Source organism: Cuculus canorus, chromosome 4 (assembly GCF_017976375.1).
Source record: "Cuculus canorus isolate bCucCan1 chromosome 4, bCucCan1.pri, whole genome shotgun sequence".
NCBI classification, from domain to species: domain Eukaryota; kingdom Metazoa; phylum Chordata; class Aves; order Cuculiformes; family Cuculidae; genus Cuculus; species Cuculus canorus.
The window spans coordinates 34,754,453-34,780,235 of record NC_071404.1 but is presented as its reverse complement, the minus strand read 5'-3'; the positions used below and the strand labels follow the sequence as shown (position 1 = coordinate 34,780,235).

Below are 25,783 nucleotides of genomic sequence, written 5' to 3'. Positions count from 1 at the left end.
TTGCAGTTGGGTAGGCTTGCCTTCTAATTCTATCAAAGTCATGTCCAGCTTTAAGAAACAGCTCTCAAAATAGCACCACGTGATGATGCAGAACGACTGAATTTTCTCCAAAGTTTTGGCATCAGGTCATGTTCTGTGACTTTTCTTTTAACCTAACAGTTCTCGTGGCTATGTCTTGAGAGTTTCCCCACGTTTACAGTTGGAGAAAGCAGTTTTAGGTCTTCAGTTTTGAAAGCGCGTGATCTCATTCAGTTTTAAAATCTAGCTTTGCCCAGATTATATAGTCAAATGCCTATTACAAAAATTGTGTTCATGCCATCAGTTTGATAAATCCAAAACCTACTCCTCCATCAGGCTGAAAATGCCAAACTTCAGTTATTGTCAAGTCGCTTGACACACACTTTCTCATTTTTCATACCAGCTGAAAAATATAGAATCATTATCATATGTAGTAGATTTATTTCTACCTTCAGTTATTCCTTTAATACATGAACACTAAGCAAACATTTTAAAACACTGATAGCATTTTGGCTTTGTAAAAATAGACATTATGTGCACTCTCACTTTCAAAAGAATTTTCAGGTTCAGTTTGTGGATTTTATCAGTAGAAAAATATAAATGCTACAAATGCTACATGATACATGAGGAGCAGAAGTATGTTTTGTGCCTCAAAATAATTCAGGAATTAAGCTTTAAAAGGTTGCAACACTTTTTTATGCCCGCCTTTAATATGCAGACATAAATGCGGTGACACACCCATTTTAAAAACATTTAAGTTCTGAAATAATACTGTAAGACATTTTGAAAGATTTGAATATGTAGACTGTATTTCAAGCTTTGAGACTCATCTGAGATTTAAAATAAGTTTATATACAGCTTCTTATTTTGATTCCGTATTCTTCTTATATTTCAAGCTTCTTATATCGTAGAATAGGAAAAGTATATAACATTACTTACATGATATGTAAGTATATTAGATTGCCCCTGAGTTGTTAATTTCTGTTAGTCCTGTAGGCTTGATATAAAATTTTTTAGATTTTTTCTGCTTTAAAGCAGGTTCAAAACACTCCACTAAATAATTTATGAATTGTTGATAATTTCTGAAGATGCTGTATTACCTAACTGAAAGCAACACACCCCTTAAAAAGTTTCAAAACTTGATTTAAAAGCTGTATTCTTTCAACCTTTTTTTTCCTTAGGACTTCTTCAGGCTTTATATAAAAGTTATTCCCTCTGAATATTTTAATTAACATTTATTTATAAAGCTGTCCAAGTTTTGATTTACCAGCAGTAAAGATATTATGATGATAATTCCGCATCGTTTCTATAATGGAAATTGAAAGACGGAGATGCAAAAAAAGCAGTACCATTCTCTGCAGAAAGATTTTAAAATTTATTTTCATTCTCAATTTGCATTAAGTTCCTTTCAGAGTATGTTGGGTTTTTTTTTTCAGAATTCACTGCATATGCGTGCACACCTCAGAACAATTTTCTTCTAAGGGATGTGAAAGCTGATTTAATTGTAAATCATTAAAATGATGTAGAACTTCTATTTTGCTGCTAACTAAACAGTCTTTATTATACTAGCGATTTTATTGTATGAATTGGTATTTATTCCTTATCACAGTTGCTGCATCAGAAAATTAAGTCAATGTAACTCCAAATTCAAAGCAAAGTAAGCAAAATCTATTTTTGGCGTACATTAATAGTAGTTGAATAATAGATGGTGGAAGCAGACATTGACAACTGCTTGTTTGGTACTATACTTGTAAAATAGCTGCTTTTCTAATGATCTGTCAAGTTTCTACATTTATTAGGGCCCAGCCAGTGACACTTTGATGGCTTTGGTGTTTGCAAAGGTACTTTATGTTAAAAATAATGCCTCGAATACAGCATTTATGTATATGCTGCAGTAATCATGTAATACCTCAGCTGTTTTGCTTTTTTTTCACTCCAGTACAGCTGTTTTAGTTTATACTTCATTGAGTTATGTTGGTAACTTCAAAAATAACATTTTAGCAGAATTTTACTGGTATAATATGCTACTGGCTAATAGGGACTTCCACCTCCCTCAGAATCCCACAAGAAAAGGTTTAAAAGCTGCTGGTTTTGAATTAGGCAGAAGTCCTGACACTTGCGCTGCAGTTCTAAGCTGTTAATGGCTTTTTGTGTGCATGCATATATCTGCGTGTTAATGTAAGACTAGCATTTTGGGTAAACAGTAACTGCTTCATATCCCTCTGGTGGTCTCATGCGAGCTCGTGCATGAACTTCACAGTATAGTTGGCCCTCCACAAAGAAGTAGCCTTTTTGTTTCAGGTTGAGATTGCAGTCAGAGCACACAAAACATTCTGGATGCCGATATTTATCACGTGCCTTCACCACTGTTCCTCTATATGGAAACAATGAAGAAAAAAAAAACCCGATTAATTCATATGAATTTGAAATGAGAAGCAAACACATTATGACACAAAATAACTTCTAGGTATTTGTCTTAAGGCTTTTAGGTTGTTCCTGTGGTTATTTTGCCAGCCACAGTATTATTTAAGTTTGGAAGCCGAGTTTGAGTAAGTGAGGAGATGTCATCCAGAGAGACTTGGACAGGCTGCAGAAGTGAGTCTCTGAGAACCTCAGGAGGTTCAACAAGGCCAAGTGCAAGGTCCTACACCTGGGTCGGGGCAATCCACAATTTCAATACAGGATGGGGGGATGATGTGATTGAGAGCAGCCCTGCAGAGAAGGACTTGAGGGTGCTGGTAGATAGGAAGCTCGACATGGGCCGGCAATGTGCGCTCAGAGCCCAGACGGCCAACCGTATCCTGGGCTGCATCAAAAGAAGCATGGTCAGCAGGGCGAGGGAGGAGATTCTGCCCCTCTATTCCTCTCTTGTCAGACCTCATCTGGAGTATTGTGTCCAGTTCTGGAATCCTCAACATAAGAAGGACGTGGAGCTGTTGGAACGGGTCCAGAAAAGGCCTACAAGATGATCAGAGGGCTGGAGCACCTCCCATACGAGGACAGGCTGAGAGAGTTGGGGTTGTTCAGCCTGGAGAGAGAAGGTTCCGAGGAAACCTTATAGCGACCTTCCAGTACCTGAAGGGGCTACAAGAAAGCTGGGGAGGGACTGTTCACAAAGGCTTGTAGTGCCTAGAGGGACTGGAGAGGGGCAGATTTAGGCTAGACATAAGAGGAATTCCTTCACGATGAGAGTAGTGAGGCACTGGCACAGGTTGTTCAGGGAAGTTGTGGCTGTCCATATCCCTGTAAGTGTTAAAGGCCAGTTTGGATGGGACCTTGGGCAGCCTGATCTAGTAGGAGGTGTCCCTGCCCATGGCAAGGGAGTTGAAATTAGATGATCTTTAAGGTCCCTTCCAACCCAAACTATTCTATGATTCTATGAAAATATCAGTTGATCACATAATTCAGTAGTTTATTGGGAAGAACTAGAGTTTGAAGGTTAGTTTAGAAATCTGGGAATTTTAAACTAGGCTGACAGAGCTTTCTGGATACTCCCTCTGGATTGGGAGGGTGGATATGTTACACTACCAAGAAACTTTGGAGAATTCACTGTGTGAGACAATGGAGCACAGGTAACTGCTGGTTTCGTTATGTATATGTTATTGAATGACTTTCAAGAGGTCCTGAGAAATCTTAATTAAAGCCTTGATGGGACATTGTCAAAACTGAAATAGTTGTATCAAAAGTGTTTAATGTACAGATTAATAATTTAGGATTTAAAGCAATACATTTTTATATCTCTGTTCTCTAGAAGCATATTTCTACTAGTGCAGATGGAGACCCAGACCATGACTTGGGCAGCTTTCCCACAGTCTGCAGTGGTCTTTGAGGACATGTGCTTGAACTAGAGATTTCTAAAACTAAAAAGAAACAACTTACACAATGCCATTCCCACACTTGTCACACAGTGGCACTTTCTGGACACCAGGCATGGCAGAAGGTATTTTTGTTACAGGTGCTTTCACACTTCTTGTACCCACAGGGCGTCCATCTGAGAACCAAAACAATACTGTCATGTATAGGCTAATATAAAAGCATCTGCTGTTAAATACTTTTCCTGTAAATACACTTCTAGATGTGTTTGCAGGCTTTCACTTATATCAACAAACAATGAAGTTTCTCTATATCAGTGGGCCAGATTCCACATCTTTGGAATTGGGAAAAATATTGTGTAGCTGTAGCCAAAAAGCAAGTACAAAAGTGATTATATATAGTACTCGCTGTCTCATGGACATAATCCAATGTTCTGATAGTAGGTCTTGGGAGGAGGATTTGGCTTTAATAAAGCAACATAACATAGTCAAGACCTATTGTTAGAAAGCTTCTTACTTATTTAATTAATCATACAACAAATTCAGAAAGAATAGTAACAATTTGAATACAAAATTATAGAAAAATTACATGAAAATGCCAAGCAAAATCCCATAATTTTGTATATATATATGTACACACACACACACTCTTAGATGTTTTATCCCTTCTCTGGTGAATATTGAGATATAAACTTTAAAATTTTAAATATTTACCTTTTAGGTTAATTTTGGTTGTATTTTATTCTTTACACTAACTTTAAATATAACAAATACGCAGCCTGTAGTAATGTTATTTTAAAAATTTCTTCATTTGAAGGAAATATAACTGTAAATTATATTGTCCTTTTCAATTTTTGTCTAGAATGAAGAGAGGATGTATGAAACTTAATTTAGGAGTTGGTTTAAATTTCTCTTTTTCCTGGATTTGTAAGAGAGTGTTTTCTTTCTTGATGTCAGGACTATACACAGTTGTCCAAAAGTATCTCCCGCATAAGAATTTGTATCATTCAATTCAAGTCAACTTTGTACACTAGTGACCTTAAAACCTGAGAAGAGATTCTGAAAAATGTGTTTAGCACCACTGTTTCATTCACACAGGCGTTAGCTAGCTATAAAAGCAAGGGGGAGGGGGAAGTGTTAGGAAGCTGAGGTGCTATGTATGAGATTAGGAATGGCTTGGGCTTTCATAAGTTTCACAAACATTTAAAAACGCTTTGAACAGGTAGAATATGTCATTATTAACCACCTTCCTCGGAGACTAAATTCTGGAGCACCTTGAAGGAGCCAGACTGGCGAGGTTGACTGGGCTCCTCATGGTTGGCATGCAGCATCTTGTACACATCAGACTGAGGCACTGAGTTGGGTAATGGGTCACTGTATCACAGGGAGGAAGAGCAGATAAAGCAGTTTAACAAACATAACTTTAAAGAAATAGCTCTACCACACTGATTTAGGAAAGAAACATAAAGACAATGTGTTTCTACATGACTATCTCTTGATCTAAAGAGTGAAAAAAAAGCCTGTGCTGTTATTACAAACCAAATCTATAGACTTACGGAAGTATTTCCATAATTACTGTTCCGGCTCTAACGGCAATTGGAAGTAGACTGGTACCTGTGTTTAACCACAAAGCAGTTGCATCCCTGTAATCAACTGCTCTATACCAGGTGCTTTTTGGTACGGTATCCAAAAGTTCCATTTTCTCAGCAGCTGGACTTAAGAATGTTGTTAAAATCACAGCTCATATCTTCACGTAAGGTCAGCCAAAACCTAAGCAAACAAATCTTTTGGGATAGTATCATGACATGAAGATGTTCTTACTATTCTAAGTTAGCTTGATCATGAGTTAATATAGTGATTATTTCGTTGTGATAATTGCTACTTATTTAACTTCACAAATTAAAAAAAAGAATGAAGTAGTAGGAAGCATTATAATGTGAACATTGATGAATAGAAATTCTATTTTTGAATTTAATTAGAATGGGACATGGCCTAATTTTTGTAATGCCAATTTTAAGATAAAAATATAAAGCAAATTATTGTCCAAACAACAGCTGATGGTTGAATTTCCAGTGACCTCTGAGCCAAAGATTTTACCAAGAATATTTTATGGTATTTTAAACTGTGCTGAGAGTTTTAAATTGAACATGATAACTAACATCCTAAGTAGCTGAGAGGAAGAGTAGTGTCAGGAATTTGGCTGAATGTTAGAAATGTCCAAATTTACTTTGATGATATCTCTTATCTCACTGATACATACATAAACCTCCAGTTTAAATTTCCTATTACAACTGATCTCTCACTGTCTGTTGAAACTTAGGTAAGTTTCCACTGGAAATAAGCAACTGATTCCACAATTAATTGATCTGGGTTTTAGTTTATATGATTTGGTTTGTTTCCTAGGGTAGCATCTAAGCTATCAAATGGCACTGTAAGACAGTAAGAGCAGCCGCAGTTGGGCAGTGACTTCTATTGCTTATTTAAATTGTTTGCATCTTCACCAATCGACAGATTTCTCTGAGCTGTCTTTTAGTTAGTGAAGAAACTACCACTTTCTTCACTTCTCACAAGCTTTAGTATTGAATGACTTTGATTTTTTACAATTCTCACCAATGACTAATTAAACCTTCAATTCTCTCCTCTTTACTGAAATGTTTCTAAGCATCAAACAATTGCTAATACAATTACATACAGAAGGCAAAAAACAGACACAAAGGTGTGAGATAACATTTCTAAATGCATACATAGTGAAAACCAATCCCACAACAAAAGAGACATTTCAAACCCGTGCAGAGAGTCAGTTCTCAAATTGGGAATGCCATAGGCATTTGTGAAATCTGATTACTCTGGGCTTAATCCATGATTACAGAAAAAAAAAAAGTAAACTTTATTTTATTGTTCTTTAATTGTTGTGATTGAGGATAAATATTTGTGCAGTAGGGTAAGATTACTCTGCAAAGACTTATTAAGCTATGACTTTCTTTTCATCAGATAGGATGAGCTTAAATATATAAATATGATTCTTATGGTTAGTTAGAGCCTAATCGGCAAGGTGCTGAAGAAGGCTCTTTGGTGCCAGTAATTATTGCTTATTTAAAATATTAGTAATTAGCTTTAGTTTACACCATACATAATATCAATTATTAATGTAAGTACTGTTGTAAAACAGAAAATAAATTACTATTACGCAAAAGTAAAGATAAAGCAATATCATATGAATGATGAATTGTTCCTTGAAAAAAATGAATAGTGCTTTAAAAGTTTTTATTGAATAATCATCATTTTTATCCAGACACATAGGTTTCCTACCCAAAGTTTAGACATTGCAATGGATAAAATTCATAAGTCAGAGATGGATTGGTAGGCCTACAGAGTCAATTCCGTCTCTTTTTGGACAAGACCTAGTGGTATTGAATGAATGGGAGTTCTCCTGAATGGGAGTTAAATATCTAGAACTTTATAAACAGCTACAAGATTTCCTAAGCTTCATAACTTGAATTCCAACAATTGTAATAAACTTGAGCTATTAATATTTTATTAGTTATTAATAAGAATAAGTTATTATATGGTTATTAAATAAAGAATTGTGACTATAATAATAAATAATTTTTACTTTTCAAGGGAATCAGAATCTTGATGTGGAGTGGTCGGTCAGCTAATAGTCCAGGTAGTATCGTCTGGTTTTTTTTATTAGCTATAAATGTAAGGTTATTTCCTACAATATATTTATTTGTAAATTCTGAAAGACTCCTTTAACACTTCAGGTTAAAAATCATAAATTAATATTATTTTAATGAAAATACTGAATGCCTTTAAATGACTTAGGTTCTCTCAAACCCTTTTACCTGTTATCATAGAAGCAGTGTGATATTATTAAAGCTCATGATTTTTTTGTATATTCTAAATTTGCATATTCATAAACATTAAAGATAGTCCTCTAATTACCTTATTACAGGTGTTTCCCCCAGAGCTGTAGAAACTTGGCCTTGCAGTGTTTCCATGATATTGTCATCTGAGTACAACTGCATAGGTGTGTTAAACTGAGCGTGTACAATCTTGACACCAGGAAGCTCCATTTCCAAAGGAATGTTAGGGGCCATCTTAGACACTGCTTTCAGCTCGGTAGGGCAGATAGAGCTAACCGTGCTAATTGAAGAGGGAGTACTGCGTCCACTGCCACAGTCAATCCCTGACGGAGTGCTGCATCCGCTGTGTTAATAGCCAGATTACAGAAGAGTGTGCAATGCGTATCAGATTAAAGAGAATAAAGACAAAAGTAGAGCAATAAAGTGATGTTAACAGGGCTGAAAAGCATAAATAGATCAGATACAGAAAAGTGAAAGAATAGAAAGTAGAGAAAAGCAAAAGTATATGTATTTATTAAAAAGTATTTTCCTGTAAAAAGCGTCAATGCCAATTATAAAGCAATTCTTAAAATTCTGGCATGCATTTTATTTAAACATAGTAAAAATTCTTTGATAGGTTGAATAACTCAGAACATAATATTACTTTAATGCTAGGTTTTATTGAGGATTAATTAAGCCTTTTTAAAATTCTTTGTTCTAGACAAGTAATTCTTGACATCTACAAAAGGGTAGCATACAAAATTTTTGTGAGTAGTCCGTGTCAGTGACAGAATAAACATCTGCAGCACTGGAATCCTAGACACAATGTTCCAGTCTTGTACATCACAATTGTCTCAGTCCACAGTTACACTACTATAACGCAGTGTAAAATAATGAATGTGACATTTCCTAGATTTCCGTACGTTCTACAATAAGATATTTGTTAATCCTTTTATTTATTAATTTTTAATCCTGTTTAATTTTTAAAATATTTGTTCAACATTTCAAAGAAGAAAACATACTAAAACAAGAGGCATACTTTTGCATTTCTGAATCACACTGTTTCCAGTAGAATGTAAAGTGGTCCTTCACAAGAACAATGGGTATATATTTGGAGAATTCATTTTACTGCTTTTGAAGCAGATTTTACATATAATTTATACATAATAAAAAAGATGTACATTTTTTCTCAGAAATATTAATGTTGCTCAATGTTACAGCAGTAAAGTTACTGCACACTAATTTGACATTTCTGGAAAAGGATTAGTAAAATAATGTGAACATTAAGCACAATGTCTTTTTCAGCATCACTGTTTTGAACACTTCTGTATTTTCTCCATAACAACTCAGAGGCTTTCTTTGCTATGGGGTATTTTTTTGCTGTTTCTGTATAACAGCACATAATGCAGGCTTTCCACAGTGTCTGGTTGCCATTTATATGATATTCAGAGCCATGAGATGAAAAATTCGCAATCACTTTCCTCCAACCTGTATATCAGGATTGTGATTTGTTCTTTACGAACTCAATGATTCTGTGTAAACTTGGGAGAATACTCGATTTCTCAGTTCGAGGGTACAATATTATGCCCAATAGCTACTCTTGGGTGGAGAAGACCCAAAATCCTCCCTTTGATTCAGAGGGAAATTTGTGTAGGACCACTTTCTCAAAAATGTAAAGGGAAATATGTATTCTGCCATCAAAGACATATCAAAAGAAAGCTAATTCCAGAAGCAAGTTTTAAAGCTAATGTACAGTTCTGCATCATTGCCTAGCTGGAGCCAGCCAAGAAATTCACATGGGGGCAATTTATAAATTTACAGTCTTTTCTTTTGAGGAATCAAGACCACCTTTGAATCCTGTAGTAGAGTAAGTTTTGTCAGTGCTGATAGTGTTAGTTAAATGCAAAGTCACAGGAAAAGCTAGAAAAAGCACAACTTTTGCTACAAGCAGCCATAGTAATGTTAAAAGAGAAGAAATTTTAAGTAAAGTCTAAATAAAGTGTACTTATATACAATTTCTAGTTAGTTTTGCTAGAGTAAAGTAAAAACCTGTCGTTAGTGTCCAATCTGTTAGCTAATACCCACAGCCCAGAATCTGTTCTTCTAGTCACAGTCCTATTTAGCCTCAGCTGTCTGTCCTAAAGGGATATTTACAATCAGGATAGTAGTTTGGGTTTTGCTGTGTTTAGCAAAGGATATATATCGAGCCAAACTGATGAGAAAGTAGCAGACAAACAATGTGACAACCAAGGTTTTGAGATTCTGCAGTTTGTAAACACAAATACTGGAGTCTTTACTAAGTGCTAGAACAGCTGACAGACCTTGACCAACCAAAGTTCTGAAACTTGTTGCATCACTGTCAGGTTAATTTCTGCAGATTAATTCCTGAATCTGATGTACTGGAAAATGGCCATTTAGTTCAATATTTTCATTGTGTAATTGTGGTTTCTGAATTAAGAGATTAGGCTCTTGATACACTCATTTAGATCTCCATAAATCCTGTTACGTACCTTTAAATGGTACCTAGTGATTCAAAAGTCATTTTATGTACAGTATGTAAGTGCTGGCTATGGTTAGAGGCCATGCACGTTTGCTAAAGACTGTTTTGTCATTTATGAGCATCGGACTCCAAGGATAGATAAGAACCTTCTCTTCACTGCAGAGGTGTTCTACATTGGTAGTTCTCATTCAGAGAAGGATGGGACTTATCTGTCTCCTACAGCCTCCTCTTTATCACTCAGGTCGTTGAAAAATGTAATATGTCTCACAAACCTGATAATCCATATGAGATTGTCCTCTATAACAGGAATCAGTTATCATCCTGGTTTTCTGATCTAGTTTGTCAGACTTAAATTAGTCTAATTGAAATGCAGGCATTTTAAGCTTTCAGAATGAAATGCAGAATACGAAGCCCATTGGTAAAACCTGCTGCTGCTAGAAAGGATAAAGGGTAGTATCACAATAGATTACACCACTCAGGCACTTTTGAGCTTCCTTGTGTTTTTAGCTACAGAGTCCACGTTGTTTATTTTTTCTCTATGTTTAATAATGTAAAAATAGTAACTGAGGCATTTAATCCCATTATGATAGTGCAATATTACACCAGAATTATGGATGTAAATACATAAGCTTTCCTGCATTTTAGAGCTTTATGTGTCTGTGGCATCAGATAGTTCTATTCTAGCTCTGCATTAAATTGCCTTCTGAATAGAGGTCTGCTGAAAAGCAAACTTAAAATCTCTGAGCAGCCTAGGCAATAACGTATATAACTATCTGTCTTTAATTTAGCAGTTAACAATTTACACATATTTGCATTTGGACAGAAGAATTTCAGAGTGCAATAGATTTATAAGTATACAATATCTGGTGCCACACTGTATAATGAATCAAGTTCATGAATACAGTTACTTCAGACTCTGTCAATATAGCTGAGATGGGAGTATGAGCCTGCTTTCTTTTGGAAATAGAAATTTGAATTTCAGGCCTGATCTCTGCAACTCAACCATTTCAGGGGTTTCTTTTTTTTTTTTTTTCAGTTTCAGTGTTTGGCTATATACTACTATAAGTAAATTTCAAATGCATCAGTATGCTTTATTAATGCAAATGGTGAGTATCTATTAAAAAATAACACCATGCTTTCAAATCCAGCACAGCACTCAGGGTTTATAACCTGCTTCGGCCTGAGACTATGAAAGGTTTGGGCCGAATATTATGCTTGTGTTCAAAGTAGTTCATATCCTGTAAAGACAAAAGGGTTAAAATAACTTTCTTTGGCCTACAGATACTTAATTCGAGTTATAAAGAAGCTAACAAAGTTTTAAAATTGCAGCCATGAAGTAACCGGTTTTAGTTTAATTTGTACATTCCTGGTCCTCAAATTACAATCACTTTACTGTACAGAAACATTTAGAGTAAAGTGTGGTTGTAAGAGAGAAAGGCGGTAGATAGTGTTGCAGCTCAACACAGAGGGCAAAGTTTAGCCACCTGCAGCGCTGATACTACAGACTGTAATATATAGTTTTCTGTGTTGGAAAAAATTGCTTCATTTATCAACATTCTTTTTGGATAATCAATAAACTCCTGATTATCAGAAAAAAACAGCAAGAGCTGGACTTTTTAATTGAAAACGGAACAGATAGTGATGTACCACAACAGACTATGTATTGTAAGTTAATACCAGTACTCACTTTTGCGATGAGTTAGGAATGAGACCCCTCAGTTGTCCATGAAGTGCATCTTGAATATTGCCGGATGAATACAGCCCAATTGGAGAATTATAGGAGGAGCTCACTACCTGTCTTTTGTCATCAATATTTGCTGCTGCAACAAAAGGCTGGGCCCTTCTGTTGTGAGCTGTACCAATAGGCTTGAATTCCTGTACATGATAGGCAGACAAAATACACAAAGCTACAATGCACACCAAAGCTAGTAATGAGTAAACCTGACAACATCAGTATTGTTAATCTCTGCTTTTTTACTTTTGCGACTTTGTTATTTGTTTAACTGGTGCAAGCATACTATATTTTTCCATGAATTTTCTATATGCTACTTATGCCAAACACATTCAGAGACTGTTATTTTCTTGCCTCAGGGCAAACAGAAGGCATTCCACATTTGCAAATACCGTGCAACTTAAAGTAGGTATGGGAGGCATGAATATTATAGTAACCTCTTGTGTTCTTCTCCAGATTTTGCACTGTTTCTTCTTTTAGAAACATTTCATGTTTAGTTAGCTTAATTGCTTTTCTTAATACTAATATCTGGCTTCTGCATTTTCATCACATACTGATGGAGTGAGTCACAAAAATATGAAGATCTTATTGTAAATGTTTTGTCTGGAAAACATAATTTTTTTTAAACTGAAATAGTCTTGAATATATATCAGATTAAGGACGATATTCTTCTGAACTTATTCCATACTTCGAAGCATTCCTGCGCATCAAAAATTGTGATGCTGTATGATTTAATGATAGTGTAAAATCAGAATAAATAAGCAAAACTCAGAAATATGTAAATATATGTCTCTTTGGAGACAGTGCTGCGGTAGTGCTTGAACTGCCATTGATATGGAATAAAAAGCTCTTGCTCCTGACAAATAGGTTTCTGCAATCTGAATTGGTCTCTCTTTAGAAACTGGAGTTAGCAATGTTAAGGTAGTGCAGGTCATCAGTACTTCAATTTTCATGGGAATCTTTGCCAGTTCTCTGATTTGGCTTTGGGTTTGAGTATGATTGGTATACTAGGAATACATCTACAGTACTAAAGAGCATTTCTGTATTTATGTTGCTATCCCATTGTGTCATATGACCCACGGACACTTGAAGTTCTGATACTCTCTAATGAGATTTATTTTGAATTGTTGAAGCTTGTATCTTAAGCAGCAGAGCTTTTGGCTTAGTGTACAATTGACACTGTCTGGTATTTGCTATCATGTGTTTTTAATGGTGACACACTCAGCATCTTCCGCTTTAAAATTATTCAGTGGCAATTGTGGTCTGTCATTTGTATCTTGCAAGCTGTACAATCCGGTCTCTTTGTTGTGTTAAATAAACTCTAAACAAAGTGGATTTTTTGATGCAGAAATGCCTTTTTACATTTACCTTAGCCTTTAGGAATGCTAGAAAAATTTTCAGTTAGAACAAATACAAGCTGTTACAAAAAAACAGAATAGATATTTGAATACTCAAATCTACAGAATAAATCAAGATAATAAGAGCAGATTAGAAAAGCACGGATACATTTTTGACATCTGTAAATTTTTATTCATGCTTCAGAACATTATTTCTTTTTTCACAAAATATCAAGTCTCTATTCAAAGTTTTGGTGAATAATGTATAAAAATTATGAAAACTGAATGTGAATCAGCTTCAGAAATTTATTCAGGAACAGACCTAATGAAAAGTCATGGATCTATAGAATGTGCAACCAGAAAATGCAAACAGTAAAAAGCAGTTTTATTAAATGAAAATGTTTAGCAGCATTGCACTGTAAGAGACTACTGAAAGCAGCAATCAGATAAATGAGCACAAAGATTTTACTTGTGATTCCTTGTTTCTGTCTGACAGAACTGGGCTGCAATTAACACAATGTGTTAGTAAATGGAAATAATCTACTTGTGTAGGTTCATGTTTACTTAGTGAAAGATATTAATGTGAAAGTATTTAAAATTGATTTAAATGCCTGTATGATACAAAATGAACAAAACCAACTATGAACATAGTAATTTCATCCCCTTTATATTTCTGGTTGACAAATGAACAGCACAGAAGACATATGGCACCATAGTAGCATTTTTACGATGTAACAATTGTGAAACAAGTATTTGCAGTTAGTCAGACTTAAATTCTGTTTTCTTTTTTACTCATCTCTTCATATAAAATGTCAGTGATACAACATACACCAAGAAAAACAGTCCAGCTCTTGTGTTTATTGGATCTCATTGAGTCTGTGAAAAGTCCTCCTTTAGTTCAAAAGCTAAATGAGAACTGGAGGTTTTTGAAATTCCTAATCAGGAATATTTGAGAATTGAAGTATTGCATTTCTTAATTTCTTTTTCTTTCTGATATCCTTTTTTTGCAGTGCTTACTATATTTTGCATTGATAGAGATACCAGGAATTGAATGTTTGTAACACCCAAAGTCTGTAGAAATGCATCCAACACAGACCGTATGATGGCATTCCTTGGGGATAATTGCTATGACAGTACACAGATATTTCAATTTTGGAGATATCATGTGACTGAAATCTTTACCTCTAAATGCTATTACAGAAGAAGGATAGGTCCTCAAAATGAGACTAGCACAATTACAGTGTTTCAAAACTTGTTTAGAAGTGGTAGTAGATCATAAACTTACTTTTTAGAATAGTGGTTTGATTTTTTATTTAGATTTTTATACTTATCTATGTGTATAGAATATTTATATCTCCCAGGAATGTATAATGTCTTTCATGGCCAAAAGCTTAGTCACACTGAACAAAATGTTCAAAGGCAATGATAGAGGCAAAAAGAAAAGCCCGAGTAAAAACAACTCAAGAAATTGTGGTAATGGAGAAAAATTCATTGTAGATGAGATTGAAGGAATTGTAACTCAGAAAATATTTATAGGTGATAGTATTGTTTTACATTGATAATACAGTAGAAAGGACTTAAAAAGTACTTTTAAAGATAATTTTTTACATTTAGATGGTTTTATTTTCTCTTTGTAATTATATCCTTTGAGAACCTTATGCTCTAACTTGCTTGTATACAGAATACAATGTGATTGTATTAGTAATACTTCAAGTACTCTATTATTTCCTAATATTTATTTATCACATCATAAATTACTCCAGATTAATGAAATTAGGTGGCTGGTTTTTATGTGGGAATGTGTAGCTTTCAAGAGTCTCTCTCAGTCAGCCATTTATTGCTGTAGGTTATTTATTAGAATTATAATTGTACTTTCATTTGCTATGACAGTTGCCTATACCAATCTCGAAATGACTCTTTGGGGATGCTCGATGTAATCCAAAGTTTGTTATGGCATTAAGGTTCCTTGTTCTACAGCTACAAGTAGGCACAATATTTTAGCTGTTTATCAGTTTTCGTATAACCACCTTCAGCCATCTGTAAAATAATTTAATTCATTGAAGCTAAAGTAAGCATTCTTTGGCCAAATATTTGGCCAAACTGCTGGAAAAAAATAAAATAAATTTTACTTTAATTTATAACTATCTTCTATTGGCTTGCAAATAGAAATTAGATATTTACTAAAATTATGTAAGATTGTTATTTCGTAGTTTAAAATGTATTTTAAATTATTGATTTCCCTTTGTGAAATTTTCTTACTGAAATTTAAAATACATTTCTGTCAAAAGTGAAAAATCTGATGACATTTATAATGTCTATGACTTTTTGAGTGATTTTAATTATTACATATATGGAGGAAATGGTTTTTATAGAACTCAGTGATTTTCTGTTTCTACACAGCAGTCAATGTCTACAATACTTTTGCATAAAAGAGTTTAACATTTGAAATAACACTATGCTGCTTTTGGAATTTTCTCCATTTGTCTGGGCTTCAATGCCTTTATTTATTGTTGGATTTCAGCAAACTTTAGTAGGACCTAAACAGCACAGGTTATAGTTGTGCAATAGTTTGTCATCTAAGGTCAAAGAAGCCTTGATGTTGTACTGTTTTCATTACGGGTATGTACACTGCTGGGTCTCGTGTTGTCACTGATTATACAGGAAAATTTAAATTAAAATTTCAGCAACTGTAGAAAAAAAGCTTTATTTTTTTCTGCAGGGAGATCAGATTGGTGGATGTTCTTGGATTTAAAGTTTAAAGTGTAAATCATCCCTAGAATGGTTTAGCGTATTTATTTACAAGCATGGCTACTTTTCTGGGTCCAACTATTTATTGAATATACTCAGTATGCCCGATTTGCCTAGGAAGAAAAGACACATACACTCAAATTGAAGAGGTTAACTATTTTATCTAAGAGAAAAGTGCTTTTCAAGAACCTGCCATATAGCACTTAGTGAAATCTTGTGGCTTACTTTTACATGACTATCCTTTTTAGGAATGCAACTTTCATGCAAAGGTATTAATCTCCTGTCGTACATGCCTATGTGGTTTTGTATATAGCTTTTTAGGTGAATTTGTACCAGTGCTATTTACTTATGTGTATCCTGGCTATTCCACTAAAATATGTATTTTAAATAGTTTTTTCTTCACTACCCCCTGCTGCTGAAGAGGCTATGCTATTTCTTATCAAGTTTGCTGCATAACTTGTTGCAAGTTTCTGGATTGGAAAGAAGAAACAGAACTGGAACACTGAAATGCCATATTGATATTTGGGAGCATCTCCATGAAAAGAGAATTCGTGGAAGTATTTATTATCTTGGACTTACTGAGACTGAATCTGCACTCACATTTTTCCTGTGATAGCACAGAATACATACTTTGACAAATTTGCTTTGATCCTTGCCTTCCAGGATCAACAGAGTGCTCTTTCCTCCCTCTCTTGAGAGAACGGCAAGTGTTCAGGTAGGTTAAAGAGGAATGTCACAGGACTAAATCACTAGTTGTAGACAATACCTACCTAATTAACTTAACAATAGGAAGGTTTCACTTATAGCTTTGCATAGGGACTGGGTGTGGGTTTGAAGAGAGAGGAGGATTTCAATTGATTTGATTTGCTTTGGTTATATATAAGGATCACGACTTTGCTGGTCAGAAGTGTTGAAGGGTTTGCTTATTGATCAGTACATGGGTTTTGTACAAATTTGTAACTTTCATTTCTGCAATGTTGTGTGAAAATGTATGGAAGTAAAGAGACCCATTAATGGCTCTCTCTGTTTAACAGTTTTGTTACATCAAAATGACTTTTTTTAGATATGGCGAGTGCATTGCTTTGTGACTTTTATTTCTGACTGAAGAACTTCTTTGTATGATGAAGAATCTCTAAAAGAGTTAAAGCAACTTAAACCTTATCAGAATAAAAGGGGATATTTTCTTTCCATAATAAAACTATAGTGACATGTAGAGTTTTAAAATTATAGCTGAAAAATGTTTTTTATTAGCTTTAAACTAGCAGATAATAGATGAAGTGCTATTCAAGGAATTTTAATAGCCACAAGGGAGATAATTTAGAGTGTAAAAAGTGAAACGGAAATGGTCAGGTAACTTTTAACAGTTCATACCTGTGGTTCAGCTTCTAAATTTATCTTGAAGGGATGTGCTTTGCCATCTTCTGAAACTTGTGGGGACCATAATTTAGTTCCTGACCTATAAAAAAAGAAAGGCAGAATTTAAATAATTTGACTTCCTATAGATTTGTATATGTGCCCGCAAAACATAATGCAACTTGAAAATTTGCGTTTTGTTCTTTGCCTTTTGACATGAAAATATTTCAATGATATATAATGTCTACTATATGGAAAGAATATACAGAAAGTGTATTTACTTCCTATATATATATGTACTATGAACAATAGGAAATAATTTGTTAGCAGTTAGCAAATGCAATGGAAAAGGGAAATGGGTGTCTTTCTGACCTGATCAAACTTTTTAGTTTTCTTTCTTTTTAGCAGTTGATAGAATGAATATTGGGTCCTCAGAATATATTGCACAAAGAATGAATGTATTAATAATAATCCTTTTTAATTATGACTCAAGCAAAGTCTGCTTTTGAAGGTAGGAAGACTGCAGTCTAGGTATGCAGAGTATATATGAAATGTAAGTAGAAGTTGCACAGGTGATTGAGTCATGTGGAGATAACAAACATGCAAACACCAGTTACAATTCTGTTCTCGTTGGCAAGGTGAAATTTGTCAGCTAATTTTAAAGTAATGTAATATTAATATTAAATATTAATCTAGTACTATTTGCAATATAAATACAAATACTTAGCATTTTAAAAAATATGTACATCTTTCATAGGCACAACTACACTTATATTTTGAAAATTGTCGTGAGGGAGCTGCTAAATGGCATAGATCAATCCATAACAGAACCTAGAATTAATTGTAGGAATTTTTAGTTGCACTGTGTGCGCTAGTAATTGGACAATGCTCCTTTAAAAAATAAAACCACCTTCTCTATTTGGAAAGAAGTATTGCTATCAGCTGTAATAAAGTGCTGTGCCTCCCTGAGTGCCTGAGGTCAATCAGAGCTGTCTGACTTGGACACAGCTGAAAGAGTGTGCTAAGTAATTCTGATTAAAGGCTGAGCAAACTCACTTGGGACATGTCAAGATGCAGGTTGTTTCTCTTGCTTGCTTTAGTTGAGAGAAACAAGCACAAAAGGTTTCTGGATTACTAAAGCTTAGGTAAGAAAGAGTTTTTTTAGTTTAGCTTTGCTTTAGATTGGTTTTAACATTGCTTTGAGAACCCTGCATTTGGTCTAATGTGTTGTGTTTGAAGAGGTTGGCTTGAAACCCCCTCCTTTGCCACCCCATATGAAAGTCTGACACCACTTTACTCTTAACTAGGAGTATATACTAGTAGTATTGTCTGTGACTGGGAGTGGGAAACAACTATAAGCATCTGTGGCTGAGGGAGCGCCTCAGAACAGAGTAGGAACTTAACAAGTGACAGCTAGCTGAGGCGGTTTTTTATTTCCCCAAAATGTGAAGAACTGTTCCTTTGCTGACAGCAAACGCAGGAGTTGTGGATTCAACAAAGGTAGTGAGTAGTACAGTTCATAGCTCACTAAATGTGGTGAATAGCCTGAGAAAAGTATTCTTCTTGTGCCCACAAAGAAATGTTCTGGGGAGTTTTTCCTCATCTGGAGTTGGTGAGGGAGGTCTGGGTACTTGTAATTTTAGAAGTTTTGCGAAAACCTTGAAACTATTTAAAATAGTTACACTATATAATAGTTGTATTTGTAGTCAGTTGGTTGGGTAGCATCTTAGTTTGGAAGTAAGCAGATATGTACACGTACCTCTCTATTTTCAAAAAAAGCTGATTTGCAGCTGCTTTAATTCTCTCCTGGGCATCGTTGTGTGTCATGTTCTCTGTGCTTAGACCATCAATAGCTACAATAACATCACCAGGACACAGGTTGGCAGCTGAAGCCTTGCTTCCAGGTGTAATCTGAAAAAAAATTTGACTGCTTAAGTACCATGCACTGGGCCTGTAAACAACTATGATTGTTTACAACAAAAAGTGAATTCTTAATTCTGCCAGGCCTTCTGTAGTCAGATCACCATGTAAATGCTTTATTCACCATAACTTCAAATCAGATGGAAATTATTTTTCCACTTCTGCATTAAATAGTTTCCACTGTGTTTTCTGTAGTTATTGTAACACATCTTTGAATCTTCTGCTTCAACTGCCATTGTGTAATTTGCTTGAACAAAACAGTTAATTTCTTTTCCTTCAACTCCAGGTAATAACAGGAGAACAGAACTACTAAGATGTAGTGCTACTTAATGTTCGTGTGCATGACATGCCATTGACTTGATAATATAGAAAGCCTTACCACATTTAAGGACAAATACCACAGTTACTGTATTTTCAGCCACACTGCCCTTGGATGTTGTGAAGTTTTTGCTAAGTAATCAGAGATATGCTAATACTGAAATGACAGTTTTCTCTTTATTCATGTCTAACCCAGACCCTGAATGCTTTGAAGTGCATATCTTTAAGTCCCATTGCATTTGAATCGGTGGCCCTGATTCTTCCAGGTGATCTGTGTGGTCCAGCTCATGCCTCATGGAAACATACCACCATCAGTGACATTCACAGAAACAGCCTTAAGTTTATCTTTCTGTGCTTCCTTTCTTTTGGTCTTATTGATAATCTTCTACATCATGCTTAGCAAATCCATGATTTCTCGTACCACCACACCATTTAAGCGTGTCTTTGGTCACTGAGTGGAAAATAGGTCTCTTAAGTATGTACTGCCATTTTAGATGAGCTTTGATAACCAAGACAACAACATGAAGTTGATGGATATAGCACATAAACTTCTGGAATCCAGCTCTTCTAGAACAGCAGAACAAAGGAGATAGGCTGATTAATCTAAAATAACACTAGCGGCTTATTTTCAAGTAAAAGAATAGGACATAAATGTCAATAGAGTCTTAGAGGAGCAGTTCTCTGAACTGTGCCATGTATGACATAAAAAAGCTATTGGAGAGAATTTTTCTCACCATGATTTCTGCTACAGCAAAAGCAAATGTTATCTCAATTATTAAAAGTAGCTAAGTGTTATGGAGGACTGGAAAACATGCCATGGAGACTTTTTTTTTTTTTTTTTCCATTCTGGTATTTCCTAGTTTTCCAGCAGTAGAAGAGAGTAAGCTGCCCAGTATACATCCAGTATGTTCTGAACCCCTGCTACAATGAACCCGTCAGTCTCATTGACTTTGAATGTAACAGTGCTAATTGCTGGCACAAAAGCTAAATAGAAATATTCTTTCTGATATGTGCTGCACTGTAGCAGTATTGAAACAATGGCAAAAATCACCCCAATAGAGTCATTCTCTCCTTTTTCAGCTGTCCATCTCTGTTAGATGGTTCTGAACGGTCCAAAGATATTTGGGGTTTTTTTTGTGGGACTTCATCTGCATTTCAGCACACAAACTTATTTTGTGATTTCACTGTAACAAACTGTTATTTGTTATTATCAAGTCCGACAAACTTTCTAAATGGGTACTTGTGGCCAGCTGGAGGCTCTTACCCCCTCACCCTCCAGAAGAATGGACTCGTGTGCTTGAAGTGTTAAGATGCCTGAATAATCTGAGTATAAATTGAGGAAGTTGCTCATAAATTCTAAGTCTGAAGTCTCCAAAATTGTCTGTTCCTCAACTTCAACAGCTGTAAGTGTATGCTAACTACACTGACACTTTTTACATTATTGCAATAAGATGGGGGTAGAGATACGATCGTGCCTATTCCTTTAACCTGGAATGGCTCCTAACTTTACTCAGCATGTTTTGGCCATGCATGGAATGACAAACTGCAGCAGAATTCCTAGTGTTGGAGTGTGACTGTTGATGCTCTAATACCCCAGATGGGCAAACCCAGCAATACTTGGTTCCCTCTCAAGTGTAAGCTTCCTTGAATAACCCTTATATAGGTTACTTGGTAGACTATGCTTTCTACATGTCACAACAAATCATCTGCTAATTCTGTGGCGTACTGCAGCAGTGTTCTGAGATAATGATCCTGCCTTATAAAGTAGCATATTTGTTCCTCTGCGTCTGTGCTGCTACAAGGACCTAAGCTACTCTGTGTTGCTGGTAGTAATGTACAGTCCTTTCGATTTTCTTAGTGTATTGTCACCAGCGATAGTGATGCCATAACATAGTTGAGTGGAGTTACCATCTTTTGGTGGGAGAAAGGGGAGAAGGGGCCAAGGGTCTGCATTTCATATTTCTTAGCAGAATTGATTTTTGCCAGTCTTCTTGGACATGTCTGTTGGGCCTTAGTACCTTGACTGGCGTGCTGAGCTCTACTTGCCCAGGCCTTCGGGGGTACAGAACTACTTGCCCTCATACAATCTTCTCCCTCATCTGCTCTTGCTGTGTTTGATGGAAAGGGCTGGAGGTTTGCTACAAGAATGAGGTAGAAGGAATATGTCCACGTGCCAGCTCTTTGCTCTTCTCGATATTTCAGGGAGTAAATCTTGATGGTTGCTTCTGGGGAAGGCAGGCAGACAAAAAATACTGAAAGGGATCAGGTTGTGCATTGCAAGATTACGCCATATTGTAAATACAATATTATTGTGGCTACGTCAATAATGCAAGTCATACTATTTCTTAAGGAACTTATTAGTAATGTGTTAGATTTGTATTGTGAATATGCAGAATTGTGTTATGATTGTAGTGTTTGTTGCTTGCTCACTGTGGCTTCATGATGTGGATTCTGCTGGGGTTTTGGAAATATTTTCGCCTTGCTCTTCAGGACACATATGTATGGCATGCCCATTGCTCCTGTCTCCTAGGTATCTCAGATTTGTATAGATACAAGGACATGGGTTGAGCATTTGGATGGTGTCAGAGACTAGGTAACTATTTAAACACATGAGGGGCAATGTCTCATGTGAAACTTTGGAAACAACACTCTCTGCATCTGTTAATAGAGTTATGAAGCTCAATATTTACAGCTTTGTAAATGCTTCAGGCTCTGTGTTTTCTGAAAAGTTATGAATGTCTGCAGGCAGAGTGGCTAAATATAAAATTGAGTTAAGATAAATATTTGCATTGTGATCTGTAAAGTTGTATATTAAAATAGAATTTAAATCTAGCGTTGATAATATTTCACTATCCCATCCAACTTCGACAAGTTTCATTTTTTTCTGAAATGTTCAATATGACTAAACTCCAGGATTGCATTCCTCTAAATACTTAACCCAAACCAGTATCTTCTGGTCAGAATAAACTGAAATTACTCATTTTCATTAAGACTAGGATTTTGATAAGTTTCATTGATGTAATTTCTTTACATCCATGTAAAGTTCCAAGGATTTCAAGAAATGTTTTCATTATTTCTAATTAATTAATTGTTTTTGACTCTAATAGAATCTGAACGTATTTTTTAGTCCCCTCCTGTTCCCTTCCCAGTGATCATGATCTGTGGCTTTTGCATTTGCTTGAACATTTAGAACAACAGATGATGGGTTTTAGAGATGACATCTGTCCTTTAGACAGGTGGATGGTGATCTCTTACGTTGTCTCTCTCTCTTGGCAAGTCCTGGTAAAAGCTTTCTCCTGTTGAATGAGGACTATGGCCAACCAAACCTAACACATGTCCAATTATATTATTCAAAATGTTTTTAAAAAGAATTTCTGTTTATTTTAAGGGCTAAAAAAATATTTCTTGTCACAACAGTTAAGCCAAATATGAACAGGCTGCTGGTGACATCTTTTAGGAAAGGAATACCTAGACCCCCAATAACCCAAGACACATGGATCTTGTGAAATATTTACTACTTTTGAAGGGCCACCGCATGAATACTTTTTTAAGGAATCTTCTAAATATATGCTATGGCAACAAAAATACTAATTTGAAACAAGTCTAACATCAATATTTTTGTACTTGAGCCAAGGAAAAATTAGTGTAATTTTTCCCTATGTATATTTTATTTCATAGTTCTACTAGAAATGTGATTTTGACCGTTTCTGTAATATGCTAGAAAACAATGGCTTATGTCTTCTGAGGTATTTGGTAGGTATGAGTCAATTGCAATGCAATTTATTGTTTAGAAAGTTACATTTATAGTAACATCCTTTGTTATTGCAGTTTTAAACTTCATTGCGCTTAATCAAAACACAAAGAAAATACAAACCAGACACCACTAAAATATTTTTCATTAGAGATAATGGAAACTATTTTTCTTTTGGAAGCCCTTAAAAGGCAATGATGGTCCAAACACATTCAGAGTTTTTTTTTTTTTTTCTTCTTTTATTCAATGATTTTGTCTTCTATTTCTCCTAAGGCTTTTCTGTGTCCTCTGAATATTTCTTAGGAACTTAGGTGCAGTCAAATAACATAACACTCTGGTTTAATTCTATTTAAACAAAGTAAAATCTTTTATGTTTACATAAATCTGAAACAAGTGATTAAATGAAGTTAATTTTTACTAGTATAGTATGTGAAAGGCTGGTCTTTCAACTTGCTACATACTCTTGTTAGAAGCGTATTTACTGCAAGGCATCACCAGTGGTATCCATCCTTCAAGGCTCTTGACATTTATTTAATACCAGGCATAGTGTTTACATTGAGTCATAGTGCAGTTTTTTTTTGTTGTTTTTTTTTTTTAAAAAAAAAAAAAAAGAAAAGGCAACCATTGGTGGTTTGGAGGCTCCTGGAACATACATTCTCAGTGTATCTGAGGCTCTGAAAGGCAGCAAAAATATAAAGAGAACTAATTCTAGTCTGATGTACATTGAACATAATGTTCAAAATATACATATTGCCAAAATAAATATCCTGTCTTTTGAATAGATCTGTGTCTGTAGATGTAGGGCAGCTGACAGTGTTTTATGTGCTCCATTCACCAAGTAACTTGTTTCTTAAATAAATTGCAATTAAGAGCACAAAAGCCTTGAAAAAGTGAAAGCTCATATTCTTGTCCTTTGTTAGGGGAATAAGGTAAATATTCTGCTTCTAAAAAAGGCAGAAAACACCCAGGAACTACCTGCTTCGTATTCAGGACTGGATAACTTTCTACTAATTCACTAATTTAACATTCATGAAAATGAAGAATTTTACATATAGGTGCTGCTACCTTTGGTGGCAATAATCATAACTTGATTTAATTAAATGACAGTCAGATTAATCTTGTAAAGTTGGCACAGTTTGCAAAGCACAAGCTTCCAGATGCGAAGAGTTGCTGCTAAGCAGTCTTCTCCCCCAGTGCTCACAGAGGCTAGTCATGAAAATGATAAAAGTTCTCTGGCCTTTAGAAGGATCAGAACTGATTTTCTCATCAGAATGCCTTGGGGAAATCATGTCAGAGTTTTTCTGCCACCAAGGCACTTGAATTTAATTTTCGAGGCATAAGTAGAAATGCAGCTAAAGTCTCTTAGACCAATAAAGCAATCCCAGAAACATGTGACACAGCTTGAAAAAACTGTCAGCATTCAGCTGGCTCTCCTCAGGACGAGCCGCTACTGGCTCATCTACTCACAGCTTCATCTGCATCTCTAAACTCCAGAAAAGTAAAGGGCCAAAATCTGCAACAACGAAAAAATGCAATAAATAGAAACAAAATGGAAAGAGTACATACCCTGGTTATGATTAAGGGTTGGTTAAAATCTATCCCTCCTGAGAGCCTGAATCCCCAGGGTGCCGGTCCTTGGAGAACAACATTTTGCGGCATTGTGGATGTTTTTTTTTTTTCCTCTTGGTTGCTGTTCCTTTTTCCTTAGGTCTGTGTAAGGAGCTGAGCTGTAGGAGGAAGAGTGCAGTCAGTACAGCACCTGCCAGGCAGGGCAGCTGACCTTCTATACCTCTTAGGAAGTTTTACTCATTCCACAGCTGCGGACACCGCATTTTATCCCTACTCTTTGAGTGACGTCAGCAAGTCCCTCAGCTTCTCCACCCACGGAGGGGGAGTATCAAACTCAGACAAATAAAGCCCGAATGCTGGAAAGTTTACAACAAATACATCAGCTTTATCTACTGCTTCAGCGTCCCCTCAGCCCGACAATCAGTAAGCTTCAGGATGCAGTGTCCTTCTGGTTTCTTAAAGCAATCCTGTTGCTTATTTGATATCATGCTGATTACAATGCTGGTGCTTGTTTCAGCTACGCAATGCAGTGCTCTGACTTTGTACATGATTCTGTTTGATGTAAACGGAATATTGATAAGAAGATTTTCCTCTGAAGCTCTTGTTTTTACATCTTGTCTTCTTTGTAATGTGATACTTTATTGCACTAAAAAGTCCTTCCAGCCCTTCAGCTGAGTTTTTCAGTTACAGTCACTTGAGACCATGGCATGTGCCAACTCTAATGGCTTGAAAAATCTGGACTGATGTCCTGCATATTTCTCATAGTGAGGAAGAGAAATGCAGTGTTAGTTAATTATGTCTCTTCTCTTTGTAAAAGTCTTAGCTTCTTTAAGGTAGTTGCAAATATCTTTTTAGTTGCTGCTGTTGCAGAATAAATACT

At 35.5% G+C, this 25,783-nt stretch overlaps 1 protein-coding gene across 3 annotated transcripts; it reads right to left on the bottom strand.

The window, feature by feature from the left end:
• Positions 1-1,238: 1,238 nt before the first annotated feature.
• Positions 1,239-25,158, bottom strand: PDLIM3 (PDZ and LIM domain 3). 3 transcript variants are annotated; one of them, XM_054064882.1, is made up of 8 exons: positions 24,901-25,155; positions 19,105-19,256; positions 17,364-17,448; positions 11,346-11,413; positions 7,776-8,039; positions 5,077-5,204; positions 3,898-4,009; positions 1,239-2,392 (listed from the first exon to the last, which is right to left on the bottom strand). In XM_054064882.1, the coding sequence occupies exons 1-8, from the start codon at positions 24,991-24,993 to the stop codon at positions 2,203-2,205; spliced, it is 1,092 nt and encodes a 363-aa protein (XP_053920857.1). In that variant the 5' UTR covers positions 24,994-25,155; the 3' UTR covers positions 1,239-2,202. The 3 variants fall into 3 exon arrangements, with proteins under 3 accessions (XP_053920857.1, XP_009563960.1, XP_053920859.1); XM_009565665.2 differs by lacking the exons at positions 7,776-8,039; positions 11,346-11,413 and adding an exon at positions 11,863-12,050 and having other exon boundaries at positions 24,901-25,158; XM_054064884.1 differs by lacking the exon at positions 7,776-8,039 and having other exon boundaries at positions 24,901-25,157.
• Positions 25,159-25,783: the final 625 nt, after the last annotated feature.

Coding starts and splice junctions, on each gene's coding strand:
- PDLIM3 (XM_054064882.1), bottom strand. CDS start 24,993: ATGCCGCAAAATGTTGTTCTCCAAGGACCGGCACCCTGGGGATTCAGG. Junction 17,449..19,104: donor CTTTTTTTGAAAATAGAGAG/GTACGTGTACAT, acceptor CTTTTTTTATAG/GTCAGGAACTAAATTATGGT. Junction 5,205..7,775: donor GGGGAAACACCTGTAATAAG/GTAATTAGAGGA, acceptor CCTGTGATACAG/TGACCCATTACCCAACTCAG.